The sequence below is a fragment of the Apis cerana genome, linkage group LG15 (genome assembly GCF_029169275.1).
Source record: "Apis cerana isolate GH-2021 linkage group LG15, AcerK_1.0, whole genome shotgun sequence".
NCBI classification, from domain to species: Eukaryota; Metazoa; Arthropoda; class Insecta; order Hymenoptera; family Apidae; genus Apis; species Apis cerana.
The window spans coordinates 9242653-9270564 of NC_083866.1; the positions used below are offsets into that span (position 1 = coordinate 9242653).

General features: G+C 19.4%; 3 protein-coding genes across 7 annotated transcripts; 2 read left to right on the forward strand and 1 right to left on the reverse strand.

The window, feature by feature from the left end:
- Nucleotides 1-502: 502 nt before the first annotated feature.
- On the reverse strand, nt 503-24184 carry LOC107997442 (mitochondrial dicarboxylate carrier). 3 transcript variants are annotated; one of them, XM_062086145.1, is made up of 9 exons: nt 5978-6121; nt 5619-5781; nt 4698-4811; nt 4347-4502; nt 4047-4213; nt 3781-3988; nt 3222-3302; nt 3040-3096; nt 503-2107 (listed from the first exon to the last, which is right to left on the reverse strand). In XM_062086145.1, exons 3-9 carry the CDS (start codon nt 4791-4793, stop codon nt 1994-1996), a joined length of 879 nt encoding a protein of 292 aa, XP_061942129.1. In that variant the 5' UTR covers nt 4794-4811; nt 5619-5781; nt 5978-6121; the 3' UTR covers nt 503-1993. The 3 variants fall into 3 exon arrangements, with proteins under 3 accessions (XP_061942129.1, XP_061942130.1, XP_061942128.1); XM_062086146.1 differs by lacking the exons at nt 5619-5781; nt 5978-6121 and adding an exon at nt 24045-24184; XM_062086144.1 differs by lacking the exon at nt 5619-5781 and having other exon boundaries at nt 5978-6135.
- On the forward strand, nt 7009-11664 carry LOC107997379 (uncharacterized). 3 transcript variants are annotated; one of them, XM_062086143.1, is made up of 5 exons: nt 9381-9610; nt 9836-10051; nt 10980-11045; nt 11146-11257; nt 11650-11664. In XM_062086143.1, exons 1-4 carry the CDS (start codon nt 9566-9568, stop codon nt 11221-11223), a joined length of 405 nt encoding a protein of 134 aa, XP_061942127.1. In that variant the 5' UTR covers nt 9381-9565; the 3' UTR covers nt 11224-11257; nt 11650-11664. The 3 variants fall into 3 exon arrangements, with proteins under 3 accessions (XP_061942126.1, XP_061942124.1, XP_061942127.1); XM_062086142.1 differs by lacking the exons at nt 9381-9610; nt 11650-11664 and adding an exon at nt 7009-7940 and having other exon boundaries at nt 11146-11226; XM_062086140.1 differs by lacking the exons at nt 9381-9610; nt 11650-11664 and adding an exon at nt 7009-7940 and having other exon boundaries at nt 10980-11257.
- On the forward strand, nt 11699-27709 carry LOC107997435 (cilia and flagella-associated protein 47). Its single transcript, XM_062086213.1, has 28 exons — nt 11699-11787; nt 12115-12340; nt 12602-12699; nt 13374-13501; nt 13602-13664; nt 13738-14067; nt 14178-14366; nt 15277-15332; nt 15832-16053; nt 16181-16563; nt 16997-17381; nt 17535-17820; nt 18003-18322; nt 18575-19089; nt 19710-19992; nt 20207-20484; nt 20685-20921; nt 21286-21457; nt 21682-21920; nt 22412-22751; nt 23044-23202; nt 23409-23622; nt 24040-24258; nt 25104-25300; nt 25660-25882; nt 26346-26507; nt 26708-26854; nt 27507-27709. Exons 1-27 carry the CDS (start codon nt 11699-11701, stop codon nt 26848-26850), a joined length of 6156 nt encoding a protein of 2051 aa, XP_061942197.1. The 3' UTR covers nt 26851-26854; nt 27507-27709.
- The last annotated feature ends 203 nt before the right edge of the window (nt 27710-27912 follow it).

Sequence of the window (27912 nt, forward strand, 5' to 3'; positions counted from 1 at the left end):
GCATTTTGCAAAAACAAAAGGAATAATTATGGTTTTTATTTATAATCAATTTTGTTAAATGATAAGAGAAATTTTTTTTTTATATATTGAAAAATTTCTATTTATAGTATATCTTTATACTTTACCTTTTTAAATATAAAAAATAAAATATTTAGTAAATATTTAAATAAGGAAATCATTGAAATATTCGATTGGTTTTAAAATATTTAAGTTTTTTTCTATTATAATTAATTTTAAATTACGATGCATCGTATAATCTTCAATTGTAAATTATTAAATTTGTCTTAAAATTCTCTATTAAAAGGTAAGTAAAAATAACCATTTTATTAAAAAAAAAACAAAATTAATTTTAATATTTTTTCTATTTTTAATTTGAGTATTTTGCTCCAATTATATTTTAGATATTTAAATATTTATAATAAAACATTAATAAGCTAAAAAACATTAGCCAATAAGTTAAAAATAAAACCATATAATTTTTTTATAATCACATACACAATCATATTTTTAATATTTTCTATTTTAAAACTTTTGGTACAAACTTTTAAAGCAGATAGCATCTCATAGAAATCAAATATTTATATTAAAATAAATTAATAATTATGTTGATCTATGATATGAATATATGGTTATGTTTGTTATGTACAAGGTATATTACATAAGTACAAATTTATACCTATCAAAATTAATATACATGATTGTCACTGAATCTAATGTTTTATAAAAATTTATATATATAAAATATGTATAATAATATAAGATAATTTATAAGATAAACTGATGTCCATACAAAAAAAATTTTTATATGCATATCATTTAAAAAAATATATTATTTTATAATATTTTTATGAACAAAATATATTGCTACAAATATAAATATTATAATAAAATGCATATATATAAAAATCTGTGTATATCAGTATAATAATTATAATAATATTTTTATGGAATGTATTACATATTAATATTAATAAAATTTGTACTTGAAATTACTGTACTTAAAATTATATTATTGAAATAGTTATCTTAATAACTAAATAATATATGTACATATATATACTTTTATATACATGTAATATAATTAAACATATTTCTAATTGTGTAAATATTTACACAAATTATACGCAGATTAAAATTGTTTAATTTTGAAAATAAAAATGAATTAGATTTTATAAAAATAAGTGCAAATATTCAAATTATTTATACATACATTATAAATATTTATATGCATTATATTTTTTTTAATACAAATTTTTAATAAAGATTCAATTTGATTGATTTGTTTTATCTTTTTGTTTTTTTTATATACAATTAAGTTATAAAATGTTTTCAATTTATCTTTAAAATTGAATCCTCTCAATAATTATCAATCCTCTTATATTTAATGTCATTTAATTAATTAAGAAATGCTATATTTATTGTTTAGAATGATATCATTAATATAATATTAAATATTATAATAAATTCAAAATATTATTATAAATATTAGTACTGTGCAATGCTTGTATAAATATAATTAATATAATTTTAAAAAGTAATATTATATTATATAGCATAAAAAAATTTACCAAAAATATTTCATAAAATTTGTGCATAAATTTAACAAACAAATTCAACATACAAAAATAACATTTGTTCTACCTGAATTTGTTTCTTTTTCTTTTTTTTTATTATAAAATTTCAATATTTTTAATATTGTTTTAAAAAATCAATTATTATGTTTCATAAATAATTATGAAAATTATTAAAAAAATAAAATATTATACAAATAATATAATATATTATTTACTAACATATAAGTGTAATAAATAAATATTTAATAAAATTATATATGCAATATTTTGCATATAAATATCAAAATAATTATAATTGCATAACTTCAAGTAGAATGTGTACTTTTATATTTTTTTTCTTGTTTGTTTACTTTCATGTGCTAAATTTTTCTTTTATGAAATATTTCAAATGAATACTATATTTTTATATTAAATGAATTTTATGACTCTGGAACATTAGAAGGATAAAATCCAAAATTAGATCTTAATTGTTCTAAAAAAACAAAAGTAAGAATAGTTTGTGGTGCTAATCTGATAAAAGCAGGTATATAGCCCTAAAATAAAACAATCAATATATTTTTAAAATGATATGATTAAAATTTTATTTTACATTAATACATTATCAGAAAAGATTATTATTTGAATAAACACATTCAAATATGATATATACAAATAAATTAAAATGATAAAAATATAAATATATATTATAATATAAAATATACGACTTTTTTTTTAAATAATATCTCTTTAATCGCTTCTCAAATAAATTCTTTGCTATAATAAAACAACAGAAAAAAATAATAAAATTAACTATTGATAAATTATTTAAAATATTTAATTTATTATATAATTTATTAATTTATTATATATATTTTTATTCAATTTTAAGCTATATATATAGTGTTGGATTATATTTATGTAAATATATTTAATTATGTTAATGGATTATATATAAAATAGAAAAAAATATTTTATTCATGATAACTTTTATAATTAATAAATAATGAAAAAAAATAATAAAAAATATAAATATATAATATTACTTTTGTAATAATAGTTATTACAAGCAGAATATCGTTTCAATTTTTTCTATTTCAATCTAGAATATTTAATACAATCTAATCTACATATATATGAAACTATATAATTTAAAAAAAAAGAAAATTATAAATTAATGAATATTATATAAATTTTTAAGAACATGCAAAATCATTCTAATTCTTGATATTAGTAAATAACAATGAACTATATATAAAAATACTATATACCATACTATATATTATTCATAAACTATTTATTATAAAAAATAAAATATATATACATATTATAAAATTTATATATATAATATATATATATATAATTTTTATTGTACTTATTCTAAATGTATTTTAAATGTGTTTACCCAAATTATAATCTTTCCATTATTGAAATATTGCAAACTAGAAATCATAAAAAAATCTTAATGTAATAAGTAAAAAAAACTTACTTTAAAAAATGCAAATGGTCCATTTTTAGCAGTATATAAAAATAAATCCATTAAATTCTACAAAATATAAAATATATTAAAAATATAAATATTCATATTATACATATATATATAATATATTATTATAATCATAATTATTATTATAATTATTATTATTAATTTAATTTTATGATTATAATTACCTTAAATTCTCCAGGTTTAGCATTCATTGCTCTTGTTTTTAAAACATCAAATGGTTGTGTAAAAGTTGTAGCTACAGCACCCTTATTTAAGAATATTTAAAAAATAAATATTATAACTAAAATATTATAATTAAGAAAATATAAAATCAGTTATTTGAAAAAATGTTCATTTGAATGATATTTAAAAATGATTTTTTTAAAAAAAAATTTAGTATAAAATTTAAAAATAATAAAATTGTGTAAAAATTATATTAATGAAAATTTACTTTTATTTATTTATTTTTAAAAAAATTGAAAATATTGTTGTTCCTAGATATAGCAATAATATTTTTTGTTTTTATAATTTTTTAAATATTTAAATATTAAAGCAATGAAAATTGAAGAAAAATGACAAAATAACATGGCAAATGTTTATAATGAGAAAAATTGGAAGAAAAGCTACAAGAAAAATGACACATAATAATGATAATGTCTTTTTACAGCTTTCCTTGCTGTTTTATTATAATACTGTACTTAAACTTTGAAATGATTTTCTTTAATATTAATAATGTTTACTTACAGCAAATATGCTCGATATTATATGAGTAATTGGATTATCTTTAAAATAACCACTTTCTAATAATATAATTTTAATTTGATCATAAAAGCTCAATTGTCCAATAGTCATTAATGCAGCTCGTAATGTTGCTGTGGAGCATCCACTAAATAATTGACGTATTCCTTCTTCTTGAGTTACACGTATTACTCCATCTAGAGCATGCTTATAACTAAAATAAAATTTACTATTAAATAAAAGTAAATTAAAATATAAAGTTATATATTTACTTTCGTCTTAATTGTGGTGAAAGTTTTATATCATTTTGCATGCGCACATTAATTACATCTCCTGGTGTTCCTAAAACACCCCCAGCTGCACCAGAAAATCCAGCTAATAATAATTTTTGATAAAATAATAATGGTTGTCCAGATGTTTCAAATGTTTGTTTACCTATCTATATTCCAATAAAATATTAAAGGTAATATATTAAGTAGTAACAAATATAAAATCAAATATAGAATAAAAGTATAAGCATACTAATATTATTAGAAATTATGAACTATTGTATATAATATGAATAAACATACTTCATATGCTCCAAATCTCATTGTAGAATATGTAAGTTGACGAAGCAAAGAAGCACTTAATCCATTGTATAAAGCTAAAATTCCTTGTTTATGTATTATAGATGTTGTTAATCGTACTATAGATATTTTACCTTCTTGTTGTGTTTGTAAATGAACCTATAAATATAGTGTGTATAAATAAAATATTATTGTATATGAAATGCTTATGAAATGCTAATGAAATGCTATCTCATAAAATTTTTCAAAAATGATAAAAATCATTGCTTATTTAATAAATATTTAAAACTCACAATATGAAAAAAAGAAAAGGAGCTTTTATACTATATTAATTAAAAAATTTAATAAAAATACCTTTAATAAATCTAAAGGATGGGTAACACAAGCAGCACCTGCAGAGGAAAGTCCACCAAAGTACCATCGTGACAACTTTTGTGTTTTATCTGTCATGTTTTTTTATGTTTTATACTATCATGAAATAAGTAAAAAAGACAAATTCAATAATAAATAAAATTTAAAATAAAATTTAATCGATATATTTATTTATTTTTTTATTTTTTTATATTGCTATTTATATATATTTATATATATATATATAGAATATATATGTATATATTCTAAATAATATAATACGAATATATATATATATTCGTAATTTTTGTTTAACAATAATTTTCATTATTAAAATATATATTAATTTTTTAGCTTATATATATTTCATTGAAATTATTTTTAATTTATTTTTATATATTACTAATTATGAATATAAATACTGAAATAATTTGCGTTAGAAATATGAGAATTTATATATATACGTTTTTAAAATGAATTTAAGAAATTAATATAAGAAATAATTTAAGAAAAATGAATTTAATCGAGAGATTCTTTAAAATAAGATTAAGTTTTATATGTTATGACTATTAATAAATCAATCATTTAAAAAATTTAAATAAAGAAACAATAATTTCTTATCTTGAAGAAATAATAATCTTATATAAGAGATCAATTAAAAAATTTTAAAAATTCGTGTTTTTAAAAAATAATAATATAGCATATTAATTAATTTAACATATTTTATTTTATGTGTATATATATATATATTCACACAAAATTTAACATAATTATTTTCATAAAAAGATAAAATAATCTATTAGTGATCTACAATTGAAGTATTTATTTAATTCGAATTTGTATAGAAATTTAAATAATAGCTTGTTTTTAATATTATTAGGAAATATGATAGCATAAATTATTTAAATTAAATAATTAAATTACATTATATTACACATTTATATTTATAAAATGTATTAATTATGAATCTTTAATAGCTAATTCTAATTCGCGATATATGGCATATTTTTGCGCGCGCATATATATGGAATTTTATATAAACATATGGTTTTTTAATTAGCAATAAAAAAAAAGGTGTAGTAAAAATCTAAAACATACAAAAATCATTTTTTATTAATTAAAATAAAAAAAATTACAAATAATAAAAACAAATTTACATAATTGTTAATAAATCGAAGTAATAGAAATAGATAAAACAGTAACAAAAGATAAGATAATTGAAAGATATTTGAAAAATATAAAATATAAAAAAGTTTAACGAATATAATGAGAAAAAAACTTACAAATTATTAATACAATTTTTAAATCATTCTTGATTAGTATCTCCAGTAATATCTAAACTCTGACTGACGTAATGTCCAAAATTGCTTAACAGAACTGGAAGATGGTGAACGCGCACGCATCAGCTGATAACCACGTGTTATACCACCACTTTTCTAAACTGGAATTATTTTTCATTGATAATATATTTATTTTCATTCATTTTATTTATTTAACAAAATTATCGATTATTTGTATATAAATATTTAAAAAAAAATTAAATATTTGTATAATCTTAATTTATATTCACATATTTCAAAATTATATTTATATTTATGCAAAAATAATATAAAATATAAAAAAATTTTTTATTTTTAAAAAAATTGAATTTTATAAATAACATTTTTCTACTTTAATTATTATTTTATATCAAATATATATATATATATATATATATATATAAACACGTAAAATATTAAAAATATTTAATATTATATATTAAATATATATAAAAAATATATTTTTTTGCAAATATTTCATTACTATTAATATTATATTTTTTACAAATAATTAATAACAATTCTATATAATTTTTTAAATTTATATTAATTTTTAATATTTTTTTATCCACTGCAAAAAATTATTAATATGATATTATATAATGTACAAATATAGTATTTGTATAAAATTTAGAAAAGTTATATTTAGAAAGTTATGTGAAAATATATTATAATATTTTATTTTTTATAATTGTCATATTATATTTCTTATGAATAATATTAGAATGTTTAAAATTATAGACATAATATTGAAATATTAATAATTAATATTTTTTTTCTAAATTATTATTTTTTTTATTTAATAAACTTAACTTTGTATTAACAAATATGTTAAATATTAAAATTTATATTTATATTTTATATCTGTTTATTTTTTATCATATGAAAATAAATTTATTTTAAACTAATAATTAAAATATAATGATTAATAATTAAAAATGTTATTAGTTAAAACATTTTTAAAAAACGCGCCACTAGTCGTAATAATTTGATAATATATTAAATAAATAGTAAGTAGTTCTAACCTAGATTTAAATGTAATTAAATGTAATTTTTAAGTAACAATAAATAGTCAATATTATTTTTAATAAAATTATATTTATTTTATAATACAAATTTATAAATTTTTTAAAAATATAATTTTTAATGTTTATTATATAATAATGGATTCAGTGTCTAACATACTTGGTATTGATAAAGTAAATATGAATGGAAAATTAATTTTAATAGAAGAACAGCATGATAGTAATGCAAACTTTTTGTTAAACTCTGTTATATTTAATGCATTAAAAAATAATTATGGAATATGTTTTGTTCTTTTCCATAATACAATAAATCATTATCATAATATGGGTATGAAATTTGGTTATAATCTTACATTATTAAAAGAAAAAGATAAGATTACAATTATAGAACCAATGAAAATGATTGCATATAATATGAAATATATATATGAACCAACAAAAAATTGTATAATTAATGATGTATTTATAATTATTAAAAATGAATGTGAAAAAATGATGCAAAGCAATGAATCTGTACTTATTATAATGGATGATTTGAATCATATTTTTAATTTTGGAGCTAATTTGAAAGAAGCTATGTATTATATAAGATATTTAAGATCATTGATTGAACAATATAATACAGTTCAACTTTATATTCTAACACATATTTATAAAGATGAATTGAAGAATTCTTTTTCCAAAATATTCGCACAAACTCTTAAATATTTTGCTCATTTATTCATTAAAATTGAACCTCTTGAAACAGGATATTCTAACGATATATCTGGAAATTTAATAATTAATTGGAGAATAGATAATATTAGAATAAAATATAATTGGCCCCAAATATCAAAATATATATATAAATTGTCAGATCGTCAAGTACAAATTTATATACCTGGTACATCGACTTTGTTAAGGTAAAATAAATTTTCTGTAAAATTTTCATGTAAAATTAATTATATATATATATATATATATATATATATATATATGTTACACCTTTATAAATTATAAATAAATTGATTAATGATGAATAAATTTACTAATTTTTTTTATATATTTTATTTATTTTATATTCCCGATAAAAAAAATAATAAATATTTTATTATCAAATTTTATAAAATTCATTTTATAATTTTATAATGAATTACGCAAAATAATGAATAAATAATGACATGTAATATTTTCCATTAAAAATATAATTTTTATTAAATATTTGAAAATCAATTTTATATATCAAGATTTCTATTAATACATAATTACGTTAATACAATACATAATTTTGTTTAAAAAGTTTAATATCGCATGCTTTATATAGAATCACGTATAGAGTAAAACTAAAAATATAATATCTATATAGTTTATTTAAAAAATAAAATACACTATAATTTTGAAAAAAAAATGAAAATGTATTCAATTTTCATTTTTAAAAATAAATAAATATAAATAAATATAAACAAGGAGGGAAAATGGTGAAAAAAAAACAGAAATAGGAAAAATTTAAAAATTAACAATATTTTCAGAATGATACAAATGAAATATAAATATGAAAAGGATAGCAAGTAGAAGAAGCAAGTAGAAGAATAGAATAGAATAATAATTAACTATCAGCACTATTTTTAGTAAAGTATCAAAATATTTCTTCAAAATTCTCCAAAGATGACGTTAATTTTTAATTCTTATTCTATTTTATCTTACTATTGTCTCGAAAGATGGCACTGAAGATTAATTCTTATTATATCTTTATTCTTTTTCTATTATTTGTGCTATAGTTTGAAGATAGTATTGATTTTCAAATTTTTATAGTATTTTTATCTTTTTCCCATTATTTTCTTTTATTGTTTTTTGATGATAACATGATAATGCTTGATACAAAATATTAATTAAATATATTTTCATCGTTTTTCTTTCAAAATTATAATATTTTAATCTATTTTAATCTTCAATAAAAAATAAAATATAAAATAAAAAATAGATGATGCGAAGTTCTCGACTTTACAATATATCTTATTACAATGAAATTCTTATGTTTATTTTCAGAAATTAATTTTGTAATATTCCTGTAAATTATTATAAGTATATTTGGTAGTAAGTATTATTTAAGTATATATTGATCGAATTTCTGTTTTCCATTTTTCATGATAGTGATTAGACAATTGTATTTTTTTATTGTATTTTTTCAATATTATTTTCAATATTGTTGAAAAATTCGATTTGCTTTCAGTAATCATTTTTAACAAAATAAGTAATTAATAAGGAATTAATTAAATTCATTTTCATTAGATATATTTGAAATATTTATTATATGTTAATTTCTAATTGAATAAAAATTTTATTAATATATCTATATCAAATAGATATTGAATGAAATAATGTTAGGATAATTAATAAATTTTTATTTATTATATATATATAAATAATTACATATTACGAAGTCAAACAAAAGACTTAATTTGAATTTATTCTCATTCTGTTGTTACAAAAGATAGGGTTATGTTTCATTTTATTAATTATAATTGGAGATTTTTTTATTAGTCATAAAATGGCATTTAATGCACCTATAGATATTGGGAAATTAAAAAATTTTGTAAGTAATATTAATTTTAATTATTTTTTTTGTAAACTTGAGAAGTTATTCGTTATTGCTCTACATTTATTCGTGCAGAAAAGTTTGTTTTCGTCCGAAAATTATTAATTATATAATTTTAATTATATAATTTTTAATTAATAATTAAAATGTCAAATCAAAAACACAATATTTTTATTTTTGATCTTTATTTTATTTTGAAGAAACATTTTAAATTGCTTTTAGCCCAATAAATCAATTGTATTCATACAAGAAGGTATCGAAGTCCAACATATTTCAAGCAAGATTAATGAAATCGTTGAACATGATGAAGTTCATATCTATCCCAAATTTATTCAATTCAAAGAAGCCAGTGAAGGAATTACATGTCATCAATCTATCACTATTAAGAATACAGGCAAAAAATCGGCTTTTATTAGAATTTATCAAACTAAATCAATAGTAAGTTAAAATTATGTATGTATTATTACTTTTTAATTGTTTAAAAAAATAAGATTTTGTAAAATTTTTTTAAAAATTAAAAAAATAAATTGAAAATAAAATTTTAACACATGTTTAATAATAAAATGTTAGAAATTTTATTTTTTTTTTTTAGTTTATTTATCTCTTGATAATTTTAGCATAAAATATATAGATAAAAGTGATAAATCACAATTCTTTTATCAAAAAACATTTTTCTCTTTCACATTCTATGATTAGATCCTTTAAGATTCTTGTTTTTTAGCAAGTGATCTTAGATAAGCTATCATACTTAAAGATTTTAAATTTTTTAAATAATATGTCATGCATATATATTATATATAATGGATATTTAACATTCAATATTTGTATCATTTCGAATGGTCAGATATTATTTAAATATTTATTAAAAAATATATAATTTTTAAAAATTCTATTCAATTCTTATTATAAATTAGTCAAAAATGAAATACTGTCGATTTATCTGTTTTCAATTTCTTTTAAAATGTTCGCTAACAAACATATATGTCAATAAATTATATTAACTTCTTTATATAAAAACATATATCTCATTTAATTATGACGATATTTAAGTAATTTCAATGACAAGCGATAATACAATTATTTTTCTACAATTTACAAAAATTAAAAAACTTAAAAAATGAAAAATAATTATGAAAATATTTTTTAATTGATATATTGTTTATTAAAAATTTTTTTCTTTTAATAAGTATTATTATATGAATAATTTAGAATTAGTATTAAAAAAATTAACATAATATAAAAAAAAAATTAAAAATTTTATCAATGAAATACTACTATTCGTTATAATTATATTTTATAATTTAATAATGAAAATAATTTTTATTTTACGATTTTTTTACGATTATTCTTGTGATTTTCTTTTCAGTCTTTTCAAATTGAAAGTTTGAGTAAAGGAATAATATTGAATCCGGGATTTAGCATACGAACAATGGTAACGTATTCCTTTAAGCGACCATCTTTATTACACGTAGTGATTCCAATTGAGATTAATGGAGAAATTCTTGACTACCGTGTTATTTGTAAATTATTAGTCGAAGGTATTAGTATTGAACCGAAATCAATCGATTTTGGAATCGTTGACATTGGCCATTCTTCTGGTATTAAAATAATAACTCTCAAGAACGAAGGTGGTAAAAGTACTAGGTATTAAACTTTTATTGTTTATTATATTTATTATTCATGTTATATTTTCATTTGTTATGTTTTTTATTTTATATCATATCAGGTTTTTTATTTTATTTCATATCAGGTATTAAAAAACATATGGAATTTTTCAATTGATCTACCTTCGATATCAATTCTAAATATTAAAATTAAATTCTCCAAACATTTTAAGATGTTTCTTTAATACCAATTCATTTAAAAATTTTATATGACAATATTATTATATTATAATAAATATTATTTTACATTTTTGGTTTACTTTTTTATTTAAATTCATATCTTTTTATTAATAATTATATTATATATATATATATATATATATATATTTTAAATATTTATATTAGTTTATTAACATTAATTAATATTAATAGATTTTCAATTGATCTTGGTATTAATGAATTAGAAATAACGGTAAAGCCTATGCGTGGAATCGTCCGACCTAACAAACCAATTCAGCTTACTATTGAAATAATTGGTATAAATGAAGGAACATTCATCAGTGAATTTTGGTAAGTATTTTATCATCTATATTAAATACAAAATGGTGCATTTTTAAAAAACTTGGAACAAAATATCGATTAAATATATTTATTATACATATAATTGTTATACATATTATACATATTATTTGTACATATAATTAGCAAGTATATATTTATTATTTTTTTAATGATTAAACGAATATTAGCAGAATTGTATATAATGAAAATATTTGCTACATTTGATATAATTATCACAATTTGATAAATATTTATATTTTTTTCTAATCAAATGTAATGTAAGGAAAATTATTTAATATAATTAACAAAAATTATTACAAAATTTGTTTTTTTCAGGATCAAATCAGTTCCGAATATACGTGTTCCTTTTAATATCAAAATAATTATACCACGATTAGTAATTTATCATCCAAATACGACTGGAGATTTCACATTGATTGATTTTGCGAAAACAGTTGCTAATACGCGAAAATATGATTCTTTTGTTGTTCGAAATATTTCTTCTCAAGTAGCGAGTTATGTGGTATTAGGTGAAATTGATAATGAATTTGTATGTGTGCGGGTAAATGTTCATTTTTTTAACTATTTTTATTTTTTAAAATATAAAAATTTAAAATATTAATTATTTTTTTTTCATTATTTTATATATTTATTTAAATTTATTTTTTCATTATTTGCTTTATTAATAATTTTTTTAATAATTAAGTAAATTATTTCTTTATTAATATATATCATATTAAGATAAATGATAACTTATAATTTTGTTGTTGTATCTTTAATATGATTTTTAAAATAATTTTATATAATTTTTTATGTTTTTTAGAATATTGATCGTAAAAAATATCCTGTATATAGTGTTTTCGAAATTCGACCGACTCAAGGTCGTATTGGACCTTTTGAAGGTATTATTTTTGAAGTAGGGTAAGTTAAATATATTTTATAATACATATTTTATGATTTTCAAACAATTTCTAATATAATGTTTTTTAAATATTCTTTTTAGATTTTTTATTTCATTTATTTCTAATATAGATATTAATCAATATCTTTTTTAAATTAAATATTCTTCAGTTTTTATATTTTTTATTGGTATATTTATATATATATATATATATTTACATAAATTTACTATTAAATATATATTATATATCACAATATATTAATTAAATATCTTTAAATTAAATATAGCTATATTATATAGTATATACATAATATATCTATAATTTAAAATTTTATTTTAAATATATATTTATATATTCGTAAAATTTTTCATTATTCGTATAATGAATTAAATAAATTATTTCATTATTATTGTATATCATATTTCATTATATACATTCGTTATATTTATTATTCGTCATATTTCATTATATTTATATATTATTAATTATTTACTAATTTTGATATATTTATTCATTAGCATGATATTAATATTGTCGCTGTTTTCAAATGAATATTTTTGTATCGAAACTTATGTTTCTTTTTTTATATATATACATATATTTATGTCTATATTTATTTATTTATTATATCTATATATTTTATCTAAATATATTAATTTACAGTGGGAAATTTGATAAAAAATGTAATTTCAGATTTACACCGATAGACAGTTTAATTGAATGGCGAAAAACAGCGGAAAAAAGTTCGAAACAAGAGAAAGATTTTATGGCATTTTTAAGAATAGTCAGAGTACACGTTACAGAAACGAAACACATATTGAGTGTGTTATATTTTCTATGTTATGCATATTTTCCGTTTTCCATTTGCTTTGTAGTACATTTAAAATATGAAATAACTAGTTTTATCATAAATAAGTGTAGAAGATGTGGAAAACGTGCGAGAAGAGCTAAACGAAGACTTACAAATTATTAATAATCACAAACGTTAGTTTCTTTATGTGTATTTAAGTTAAATAGTAAAAACTAAATACAAAATATAACGCTTATATTTTAACAGAATATGTGCCAATGCATATGCACGATAATTCTTCGTCTTCGTCTTCGGAACCGAGCATTGATTCTGATTTCAACGACATCGTAAGGCTCTGTCTTCATGGAGAAACGGAAGTTGCACGTTTATTCTTCCAACCAGATATACTTTATTTCGGAGAACTTTATGTCGGTGAAAATTCACAACGAGTAGTTCGTATATCAAATCCATTAAAATTTGCACCGCTATTTTGTCGTTATGTGCGTAACGCATCGGCTCATTGCTATCCAGAGACAATTTTATTAAAACCAGAAGGATCTATAGAAGTACTTTTAAAAGTTCGAGCAAAAGAAAATGGTATGCATTTTTTTTATTATTATTTTTTTTTCTCAATTTTTTGGTTAACCCAAGGTAATAAACTATTGAAAAATCAAAATTCATTCCAGTTTTCGCATTTTAATTCACAGTCAATTCATCATTCAAGATTTATTTCGATATTGCGGCTGATTCATGCGAATCAATGAAAACTAGACGTCAAACGAAAATCAAAGTAGGAAGATATTCAATACAATGTAGAGTGAATGTGAAATTATTAGTTACCACGAAACAATCATGCATGACACGTGCGATAAGTTCTTTTGAAGAATATTATAAAGGTAATTGATAATAAAATTATAAATATAGTTCCAGAGAAGTAGATTATGTATATATAAATATTGTTAAGAATAGGGCTTGTGAAGCGATCAGGAAACGTGACCTGTGTTTTCAATAGTTCGAATAGCGTCAATAATCTGATAATAATTTATGAACGGGCATGGTTTTCCTAACGTTTCCCAGATTTCTAATTTAAACAAAAGCATCACAATAATGGCCACTTCACGAACACATTTGCGCACCATGCAATGGACTACGCTAGAGTGAGCGCGAAAATTTTGACCCCCACGCGCTGTGACGCGACCCCGCGAAAGCCCATCCTTCGAAGCCGTCCTTCAGCGCGACCATTGGTCCCTCTAACCCCCCTCTCTATATGTATTTTTCCCGAAAGCAAGGATTGGAAGAAAAACCAAAGATCGCGATAGTTTTGCAATAGAGTTGATATAGAAATAGAAACGAGAACAGATAGAATTCGACAACGATACAGTGTACGTCAAAATACAATTAGAATCATTACAGTTAGCCGCAAAGAATCAAAGCATCACCATTTGTTCATTTAGAACTCATAATATAAAAAATATACAGTTCTACTTATAGTAAGTGGTTCGAGCAGTAACATCAGTTTATTACATCCCATTTGCAATATTCGAAATCGTTCGCTAATTTTCGACTTTAATAAGTATATATATATATATATATATATATATATATATATGTATATATATATGTATATATATATATATATGTGTGTATATATAAAATATGTATATATTAATATATAATATATATATATACATATATATTTTATCAAAATATCAAATTTAGTTTTGTGGTAAATTGGTATAATAAATTATTTTTTCTAAAATGTATAATAATCATAACTGCATATTATATATTATTATTTTCTTACAGATATACGGAAACTCCCGAAAGATACTCGGAAGATGCCATTGTCACATTTTCTTACAGTAAGCTGCATTATTTATGTAATGATACATTATAATTTCATATATATATATACAAATTCAGTCAAAAAAAATTCAATTTTCATGATGAAATATTATACTTTAATCTATAATAAAATCTTATGTCTTACAGGATATTCTGTTACACAAGTATTGAAAAATTTGAAAGGTTTATTACAAATTAAAATTTGATAATAAATATTATGATAAATTATGAAATAAAAAATACATTTTTTTTTCATTTTTTTTCACATAATTTTTTCATTCTTTCTTCATATTCATTTTATTTTTGGCTTGTAAAAATATCTTTTCTAAATTTTATATCAAATTTATACGAACTTTATTCTCTATAATCTATCGAATCAAGCAAATACTTGTTTTTTATATTTTGATATATTTATATTCATATTCTTATGATAAAAGATATATCTTTATTTATAAATTAAGATATTACATATCTTAATTTATGTTTAACGATTTATTATCGATATTTTACTTCAAGATAAAATCAAAGTCGAAAAAAGATATCGTAAAAAAACACGATAACGAAATTATAGGAAAAGTTGTTCATATTCCTAAGTGGAAATATAAAAAAGTATCGGAAACAGTGAAGTGTTATACTTCGGTTAAAAAATTATCGACGAGTACCGAAGTATTAATACCTTTAACTCCTTTACAAATATACAACGTACGCATGTATCCTACTTTATTCGCTTTTGGAATGGTAAATTTTTTATCGATTTTTAAAAAATTAAGACAAGTTTATCTTTTTTTATATTCTTCAAAATATTTTTGCTAATATTTCTTATTTATTTATTTAAAAAAATATAGAATTATACACTTTATTACAGATTGTTCCTAGAAGTCGTAATTACAAACAATTAATCGTAGAAAATTTAAATGATTTTTCAATTATGATTCGCTTTACGAGTTTATCTAAATTTATTAATTTCCCGGAAGGAAATTTAATTATTTTACCACCTGGTTTAATCGCAACGCGATTAGTTGAGTTTCGTGCATATCATATTGGCAAATTTAACGGTTATATCGATTATATTATTAACGACAATCACTCGTTCGAACTTGGCGTTACTGCCAATATTGTTGAAAAACAATTATCATTAGATACTCGAGAAGTTACTCTTGGTCAAGATTGGTTAAAGGAAGAAATCTATCGACCAATGGATTGTTCTATTCAGATTAGAAATAAATTGGATGCAAAAACAAAGTTCCAGTAAGAAATTTGTTTAAATAAAATTAATAAAATAAAGCAATTTTATCAATTTTATCTATTATAAATATAAAGATAATGATGCGAATAAAAAAATATATTAACTTTTTCATTAGAATTTAATTTAATTAAATACATTAGAATATAATGAAAAACGAATTTATACATAATTAATGAATATAATGAATATTAATTAAAATTAATAAAATTTTACATAATTAATACTTTCGCAAAAAGTATTTATAGTTTTTTATTATTGGTCTTTATAATATCTATATTATATTATATTAGAATGCTAAATAGAAATTAGTTATTTTTTTATTTTTACACGAAATATATGTTAATAAAACATTTCATTATAATATTTAATATAGATATTATTATTAATAAAAATAATAAATATTATAAAATATTTAAAAATTTTGTTTCAAATCAGATGGGAAATACCAAGCACAAGTTGTTTCTTTGTCGAGCCAATATCAGGTGTCGTCCGTGGAAATGCTTCATTGCTCGTTTACATATATTACAAGCCTGACTTTTCAAGATCCACTTCCACAGAATTGATAATGAAATGTGAAAATAGCAGTTATAATACTATACGAATAAGCATTCCAGGATCTACGCCCAAAGTTAGCTTTATTAAGGATATTATAAATATTGGTGAAATTCCACTTAATCTGCCAACAAAAACAGTAGCTTTTTTACGTAATTTTGAGTATGTTGAGATCGAATTCGAAGTAGATTCTTCATCTTTGGTTCATGGATGCATTGTTCGTCCTCTTCACGGAATAATGTCGCCTCGTGCAATTGCCACTTTGGAGGTAGGAATAAATAGATAATCTTATATAATATATTAAGAAGAAATAAATTCTACAAATAAAACAAATAATTTATTTTTTTATTTATCTTTAATATGAATAATATATAATATATTTTATCGTATTTAAATAAATAATATATTTTTTACGTTGCAGATTTATTTAACATTTAGTTTATGTTTCCATTTTACTATGGTGATTCGCGTTACGATACAAAAGCACTTAAATCTTCAATTAAAAATCATAGGCAATGTATCATATCCACAATTGAAGTTACATCCACAATTTTTACATTTACGACGAATAAGTGCTTCTGCGTATCAACATTATTTGATAAATGCAACAAATGTCGGGACAACTATGCTAAAATTAAAATTTTTACTAGAAGAATATCCAGAATTTCGCGTTTGTCTTTCGTCGCAAAGGCATGATCCTGGTATAGGTATATTCAATTTCTAATTAAACATTATATATAAATAACAATTTATATTTATCTGCTATCAATTCTGATAAATTAGAATAAAAACAATTATCAAATAAAATTATCAAAAAATCAAATATATAAATTTTGTTACAATTAAATAAAGAATTATCATTTATTTATTTTTTTAAACGAATCAACAGGTAATAAAGATGTTTTTATCGCACCGAATACTAGCCAAGAATTTCATCTTCATTTCGACCCTATTGATTTGGCTAGTTACGCATTTTATCTTCCAATTGTTATTAACGGTATTATTGGTCCAGTATCAATAACACATCCTAAATCGCTCAAACCTTCAGAACATTTAAAACAATTTAAAGGATATTATATTAATGTGCCAAACTTCATCTTAGAAAAGTTACCACCGACTATTGTAACGATGTCCATTGATTGTACAGTTGCAGGTCATCTTATATTTTTTAACAAATTGGAATTCCATTTCAATATTTTATCAAACATCGTAAGTGTCCAATTGTAAAAGATATTAATAATCCGATTCAAGAAAATAACAATAAAATTTCTATTATTATTTAAGCATAAAAATAATTATATTTTGAAAGAAACTAAATCTATATTTATTATCTTTATTTTATAAATTTCTTTATATATATGTGTATAAAAAATTATTTTACATGTAATAATAAATCAAAAATATAAAACTATCAAAGAATTGTTGAAAATTGATATTTATTAATTTTAAATCGCGTTAAAGATTTCAGATGAATTCTATATAAAGAATTATGATTCGTTGGAAGAGAAAATCATTCAAATAGATATCAGCAATTTTTCGGTTGCTTCTTGTCCATTTTCTATTCACTGGTCCAACGGTGAAAAACCAATCATAACATCCGATTATATTCAATGCACGTTAGAGCAAGGAAAAGAATGTAGCTTCGAATTGACATTTCAACCGAAATCACGAGGAAACTTTAACCTTGAAGCACCGATATTTATCCATAATGAATTGAACGGTGGAATGTTTAATAAATTATGTCTGATCGGTGAATATCCTGCTTGTACGATTCAATCTGAATTTTCAGATATATTTTTTGCACCTGTGCCGTTAAATATATCGATCGAAAGAAAGTTTCATTTAATTATAAAATATTTTGAGAAAGATACAGTTATTCTAGTAAAGAAATTGTCTCCTGAATACTCCATTGGAGAATATATGGATAATATCCTTTTTATAAATTTTGTAAATACAAATATTGTATATGCTTCTGAGTAAGTAATTAAACGTTTAATGTTCATTTTTTAGATTTATTACATTATTTATTTTTAGATTTATATATATATTATAAGATGTGAAAAATTTGCATTAGAATTAATTCTAATTATAATATAAAAATGATAAAAAAATATGTAACATTACAATAGGATATATTCAGAACAAGTATAAAATTTTTTATTTATTTTATTATATAGCAAAATATATAAAATTATGAAAATGTTTTTATATATGCGTTTTATATATACTTTTCCAATTTATAACATATATTGTTTGTTTTTGATTAAAATATATCTATTATAAATAAAATATCTAAATATATTCATTAAAAAAAACTAATTAATTATAATTTTTTAATTATTACATTGTACTTATAACAAATTCAGAAAATTAATTGACAAACATAAGTATTATTATTTTTAATATAAAGAATATTATTACAAAGAAATATTACTTATTATGTTTACATTTCATCTTCTTACATGAATGAAAATATATATATCTAATATTTTAATTTTATTAAATATTCTTTGTTTTTTCATTAAAAATATATTTTTAAAATTTACCATTTTATGTATTTATGAATATCGAAATGATTATAAATTTATTACAAAAGTTTTTCAGAATTAGAAGTACGAATAGTATTTAAAAGCAAAGCACCTGTTTCATTTCGTACAACCATTGAATTTTTCGATGGCGATAGAATTGCCATTTGTCCTGTAACGATTTATGCTACATCTGATAATTGTTTATTAACTACATATACATATTTAAGAAATTCAATTATCGATTTTGAAAAAATTCAACCAAATAATTTGGACAAACGAATATATTCTAATTCACATATGTCCAATTTTACCGACGAAGAAAATGAAACCTACAATCAGAATCAAAAAAATGTAAAAGATTTTTTTCTTTTATCAATTTTAATTAGATATAAAAAAAATTCTGTATCTTAGCGAATTGATGTTTTTTTCAATTCTCAATTTTAAATCTCATATTATAATACGTAGATATACAGTATTATTAACAGTGTTATTAAATATATATATATATGTACATATATATCAATAATGTGATTAAACTGATCTGAACATTTTTATTTTATTTCAGAAATCAGAGATAAAAATAGGTATTTTAACCTATTTTACTCGAAAAAATCGAATTTCGTTTGAAAAATTAACAGAAAATAAATATAAATTAGCTATACACGAGTCGGATATTTCATACGAAAAAAATAATGATATCGAGGAAGAAACAAAAAAATTCGTATCGGAAAAATCTTTTTCCAATGAAACAAAAATTCCAAATTTTGTTACAGATATCACAACTAAAGAAATAGTTCAAGAATCAATGCAATATCCATTTTTTCCTTTTGATAATAAAAATGAGTAAGTTTTTTTTGCTTATTTTATTTATTACATTATTACTTATCATTCATAATAAATATTATTTTATCGTTATTATTATATCATGATTATATTATGACTATATTTACGCGCAACATATTATTTGTTTTATATTTAAAAAAATAATATATAATATTAATTAATAATTTTATGATTTTTTATTATTATTATTTCAATTATAGTGAATATGAAATTTATATGATTCAAACATTACAAGCCGCAGAAGAATGGTTATACAATGGACCTTTTAAATTTAATTTTTATTTCGACATTTTAAACATTCCAATGATATTATCAAAATTTTATTCAAAGAAACCAGGACAGTTTAGAACTACAATTCGAAAAGGTCCAGAATTGGGTTTAGTAGGTGTCCTTGAATCATTGCTAGGACCAGTAATTTATGATTATATAGGAAAATTGTGAGTGTTATAAAACTAATAATATAATATAATGATCCAATTTTTACTAATTTAAATATGAAAAAAGATTATTCAAAACGAAATATTTAGAAAAAACATTTTTTCTTTGCCACAATTCTCTACATTCTTTTGGTTTCTCACATTTGTTTCTCACAATGTACTTTTTATTTTTTACATTAAATCCATGTAAAATTTATTCTTCGTTGAAATTTTATTAAAAAGAAAGATAAAGAATTCGAATTTATTTATATTTAACTACTATATCTAATGTTACCTAATGTTACTATTTATTATTTAATATAAATGTATTTGCTTTTTAAAAAAATAATACTTAGTAACTGTATTTATATTTTCATTATAATAGCAAAGAACCGCCAGAAAAAAATGATATTGAAAGGGCAAATTATATATTTAATTTTTATGATACTATTCTTACTTTTTTAACAAAATATGGAGCTTATTTGTGCCACGTTTTACCACAATTTTTACTAAATTATGATGACTATGTTATTCTGATGGAAAATACGCGTTCTAAAGTAAGTATATAATTTATGTTTTTATATGTATATATAAATGTGCGTGTGCGTATGCACGATTTTGTGTGTGTGTGTGTGTGTGTGTGTGTACACATACGTGTAAACTTAATATACAATCATATTATAAATAATACATAACAATTATTAAAATTACTTTCTGAATAAAAATCAAATGAAAAAAAAATCAAAATATTATATAATAAAATTTTGCTTATATTTTTTAGGTTTATATTCGAAAATCATCGAGTATAGAATCAATACGAGAAATTTTGTCGCAAAAAAAATTCGAATGTCGAAGCAAGCAATGTTGGTTAGATATAATATTGCAAATGTATAAATGTTTCGTATTAAAAAGTGAATTTGAAAATAAAAGTAAAATGGATTCTCCTTCATTCATTCCTTCATTATCATCTAGACGATCTGTACGAGAATCTCAACAATCTGGTCCATTATCTTTTTCAAAGTTTGTATAAATTTTTATTTTTTATAAATAATATTAAGTAATAAACACTATTTATATTTATTTATTACACTATTTATTATATATAAAATATATTCTTCATCGAAATTTTGTTAAAAGAAATGATTAAAAAAAAATCTTCTAATGTTTCTAATACATGTATATATGCTTTATAAAAAAATAATTTTCATTAATTCTATTTATTTTAAAATGTAAAATAAAAAAAGATGAAATCAAAATTTTAAAAATTTTATAATAATTGTAATAAAAATTGTAAATTGTATTATGTGTAATACAATTATCAATACATTATATAGAACAAAAAAAAATAAAAATGTTTCTTTATTTAAATAAATTTTAAACGATTAATTTGTATTAATAGACAAAGAAAAAAACAAAAAACAAAAAAAAAAAAGTTAGCGATAAGAAAATATGTATATTAAAAAAAAGTATATAATTTTTCTTTAAATATTCTTAAAATATTCATTTTTTAGTTTCCATAAAGAATCTGAAAATATAATTATTGATAATATTCATTCAAAGATCACCAATAAATCATCCGATATTAATTATTATTCTCTCGAAGAACGATTGTTATTGGGATGGTTGTCTTACCATTATGAGGAAGGACGTAAACAAGAATGGATGACTGATTTTCGCGTAGTGTTAAATCCTTATGAGAGTAAAGATATGGCAGAGGCACGTAACATTAAAAATTTTGATAAAGATTTATCGGATTCTTTGGTATTAATTACCGTAACAGCTGCTTATTGTCCTTTTCTTATCGAAGAAAGTTTAAATAATATCTATATCCAGCCACGAAACTATGAAGAGGTATTATATGTACATGCAACATTTAATAATTTTCTTATTTATACGGCTCATCTTCATTTTAGTTATATAAATAAATTAATGATAGTACTTAAATGAAAATTAAACTTATACATTGAAGTTATACATATTATTATATATATATATATATATATATATATATTAGTCACACGAACTTATATATTAAGCTTTAAAATTGTTGTATTATACATTTTATTAATATGTACAATTTATTATTTTTCAGGTATATTATCTTATTATATATTAATATTATTATCAATATTATTCTTTTTAGATATTACATAATGCTATATGCGTGGTAAATGCATGGAGAAAAATACGACTTGGTTTTATAATTTCACCGTTGGATATTATATATCCAAATTGTGTTAAAATGTTAATGTTGGTTGCATATTTATATAATATATTGCCAACATATATTCCAAAAGCTACGGTAAGTAAATTTCTCGATTGCATCAGATAATATTGCTAAGATAAGATAAGAATTATAATAATATTTTAGTTATATTTATATTAAAAAATAATAGAAAATATTTCATTATTGTTCTAATATATATATGTATCACGAAAAAAAATTTTAAACAACATATAAATAGATGAAATATTTAAAAAAAATCTACAGTTTAATTATATTCATAGATTAAATTCAGTTGTCCTTTGTCTGAAACTATAACGAGACAAATAAATTTTACAAATCCAACCGCCAATAATGTCGGTTTCTTAATACAATTTTTTGGAAACAAACATGGATTTTTTACGACAGTATTACCACAATCGGTCATTCATTTGACCAGTCATGGAAGTACAATAATAAAAATACAATTTTATGCTAGAAAAATTAAAAAAACTAAAGGTAATTTTTTTGTTATACCTACATCATTTTAACAAGAAACAAAATATCTTAGTGTATTTGGTATTTCATATTTATATAATACTGATCGAAATAAAAAAATAGTGCTGATTATAATTATTTATAATTATTTATAATTTGAATAATAAAATCTAATTAATATTTTTGCATAATAATTTTCGATGTACAATATTTATTTCAATCAATTTAAAATCAACTTTTCAAAAATATTTTTTAAATATATAACAATACATAATAAATATAAAAAAGAATAATTTTTTAATTTTCAAAAATATGAATATTGCAATAATATATAATAAATTATAATATAATAAAAAAATAAAATAACAAAATAAATAATAATATATTAAAATAAATTATAGTTTATTATATATATAATAAATTATTTATTTTTAATAGCTTACCTTTTGTTGTGTGGATCGACAATTGGTCCTCATTTTGGTCGGAACCAAACATTTATTTTGGAAGGTCAAGTCGACTGTTTAGGAATTGCAAATGAATATACAATATACAGCAAACTGTATCAAGCAGTTGACAGAGTTTTAACTATTAATGTACCGTATGAAAATTCGATAGAATATGAAATTTGGGCATCGGAAGAACGACCAACGAAACCGAGTAAGTAACCTTACTTTAATAATATATGTTTTTTTTTAATTTACAATTTATTTAAAGATATATGTTTATTTATTATATACTATATTACTATTATATTACTATTATATTATATTATATTATATTATTATTATTATTATATTATTATATTTATAAATAAATATCAAAATATTGTATCATTGTAAATAAAATTTTATAGTGGATATTACGATGATAAAAATGAATGAATTTTAAGATCGATTGGATTTACTATATTATTTGCAAAAAATGTTTGCAACATAAAGATTTGCACATCTTTTAAAAATATTTATATAATTTGCAAAGAATAAAAAATATTTACCATATAATTTTTCTTTCTATTTTTATCTTATTAAAAAAAAAATCTTTAATTTTAATAAATTGAAATAGTATCACAAAATGAACAGATTAAGTTTTTATATATATTTTATATATATTTTTATATATATTATAGATATTTTATCCCAATATAATAATATTGCTTAAAGTGTTTATAAAAAAATTTTTACTTTAATAAATTAATATTTAGTTTTCATTAATTTAATTTTAGTAATGTTCGTTTCATAGTATATGGTTTATGTAGATAACAAATAAAATTTATTGATTTCATAAAAATGTATATATTAAATTTTTTATAAATTTAATATATAAAATTTCAGGCATCTTTTCTCTAATTATCTTATGTTTTAAACTAAAATATAAATAATATATCTTTATAAAATTCTTTAAAATGCAAAAATAATATCGAAAATGATTGAAAAAATTTATATATTATATAATTTATATTTATTTATTATACAATACAATATGATTATTTATATTTTGTATAGGTACCTTAAAACAAACACGATGGACCGAGTTATGTTTGAGAAAAATACCCCGAAGATTATTTATAAATCAAAATTCAATTATTGTCAAGGAAAATATGAAAAAAGCTTTTTTGTCAGTTACGGTAGCATGTCTTTCGCCCTGTCATCGAAGCTTTTGGATCATTTTTCAATCAAAAATAGGTGACTTTATCATTCAGGTATGTGATCATTGAACTATATATTTATATATAGATTTATATATAAATATAAGATAGACTATAGATTTATCAGTGTATGTGAATAATTTTAGTTATGCTTTTATTATGTTAAAAAATGTTATGTACTAAACATAATTTTAAAATTAAATCTACAAAAAAATAACATGCAAAATAGTTTTCATCGCTATAATTAAATATAATTATATTTTACGTTCATATATTTTTATGATGTAGTTAAATATTTCTTAATAAAAAGATGAATATTTCACAATAGAAAATTTACATTTTAAGTTTAGGAATTTATATTCCAATATTAATAATTAAAATTATGTAAAATATTTCTTTGATTCATAATGCAGATAAATTCGCATTGGCAATCATCTTTAACTGATAATATCATTATCAAATGGAATGAACAAATTGAAAAATGCATTTGTACAGAACAGAATTATAATGAAATGTGTCCATTAAATTTGATTGTACCAATACCATCTAGAAATAAGCAACTTTGGAGTTGCGTTGCTCACATGTTTCAAAAAACTCTCAATCCAAAAGAACGATTATTTTGGACTCGATATTTAGGTAATTATATAATACATATTATCTATACAAAACAATTTAACTTAAAAATATTCAGACATTATGTCAATTTATAATGGTATATAGGTAATATGTATGTTGAAATAAGGCAAATTGCATAAATTATTTATAGTTATTAATTTTTGAACATTGAAAAAAATATCTTTGAAACTTTTAATTATGTTATAGCTTCTATAACATAATTATAATTGATTATAACTAATAGATTTTTATTTTTTCAAAAAATAATTTAAATACTTCACTAAACATTAAAAAATAATTTAAAATAAATATATTTTTATAAAAAAAAAATACGAATAAATACGATAGTACCATATAGTTATTAGTATATGTTTTAATAATAGATAACATCAATAAATAAATAAATAAATATGCTATATTATATACTTTCATTACGTAAATATTGATTTATTTTTTAATCATTATATGTATAATAAAAATAAAGACACGCATATTGGATTACGTTTAATTCGTTGGTTAATGGGAGACAGTACAGATTCTGCTGCTATGGAATTTAACCATATATTTGATAAAAAAGTAACATATAATGTAACAATATCTGATACATCACATATTCTTAAATATCCCAAGACATTTATTATAAATGGTTAGTATATTTTTATAATATATTTATAGAAAATAGATTTATTATATTTTAAATATTCAATATTTCATATATAATATATCCAATATTTCAATATAATATATTCAGTTATGAATATATAATTTTTATATACGTATTTAAAATTGATTAATATTAATAATAATTTTATTTTATTTTATTATCTTTTCTAAATAATGTTTTAGATATAAGACCTCATGCAGAAAATACTCCGATAAATATTCATATTTCACCACTTATAGACCGATTGTGTGAAATAATATTGACATTAGTTTCTGTCAATAGTAATGAGCGAAGGATGTATGTAATTGACTTCTTACATATATAAAATAGTAAGTTATATATAACTTTTTAATATATTACAGAATAAATAATAATTTGATATAATATTAAGATCATAATAATCATAACATGAGATCATAATCAAAATCAAATCAATATCAAAAATATCATTAAATAAAATTAAATACTAGTAAAAATATCAAGAAGTAATAAATTTTAGAATCAAACAATATATATATATGTATAAAATATAAAAATAATTTCATATATATAATATATTATAGTATATAATATATATATAATAACTAATATGTAGTATTAATTTATGTTCAGATTCTATGTATACATATGTATATACAGTACATATTATATTGTCCCATAACAATAATATAGAATATATATATGGTAAAATAATTAATATATTACATTATAAAATAGAGAAATATATAAAGAATATATAATTATAATAGAATACAATAAAATATAATAAAAATATCTATATAAAAACAAAGAAATTTTAATAAGTATTTTATTGCTTTGTACCAATTCCTGCACGCATATCTATTCATTTCACAATAATGTTCAAATCTTAAAATTTATAATATGTTAATTGATTTATTACATATTAATTGACATATATAAAGAATTTAAAATATAATATAAATAATTCAAAAAATAATAAATAAAAATTTTAATTTTCAGATTATTGGCACGATATTTAAATTATATATAATTATATATAATTATGTATAAAATAATAAAATTCAAAGATTATGACTATTTTTTCTAATGAATATATTGAAAATGTTAACATTAAAAGTATAAATTCAATAGTAAGCACTATATATTACAATTATGATTTTAAAATTATATCAAGAAATGATTAAAATTTTTATAAAATTTAATCTATTTTTAATTTATTTTTAAATTTATTTGCTGCTCCTTCCTATAAACAAAATTTATTATTACATAAAATAATAATTTTAATATAAAATACTTTACATTGGACTTACATATATATCTTATATGTATAATATTTTTCTTTATGATACTTTATTTTATCATATATTATATATTGCATTATATGTTAATCTTGTATAAATAAAAA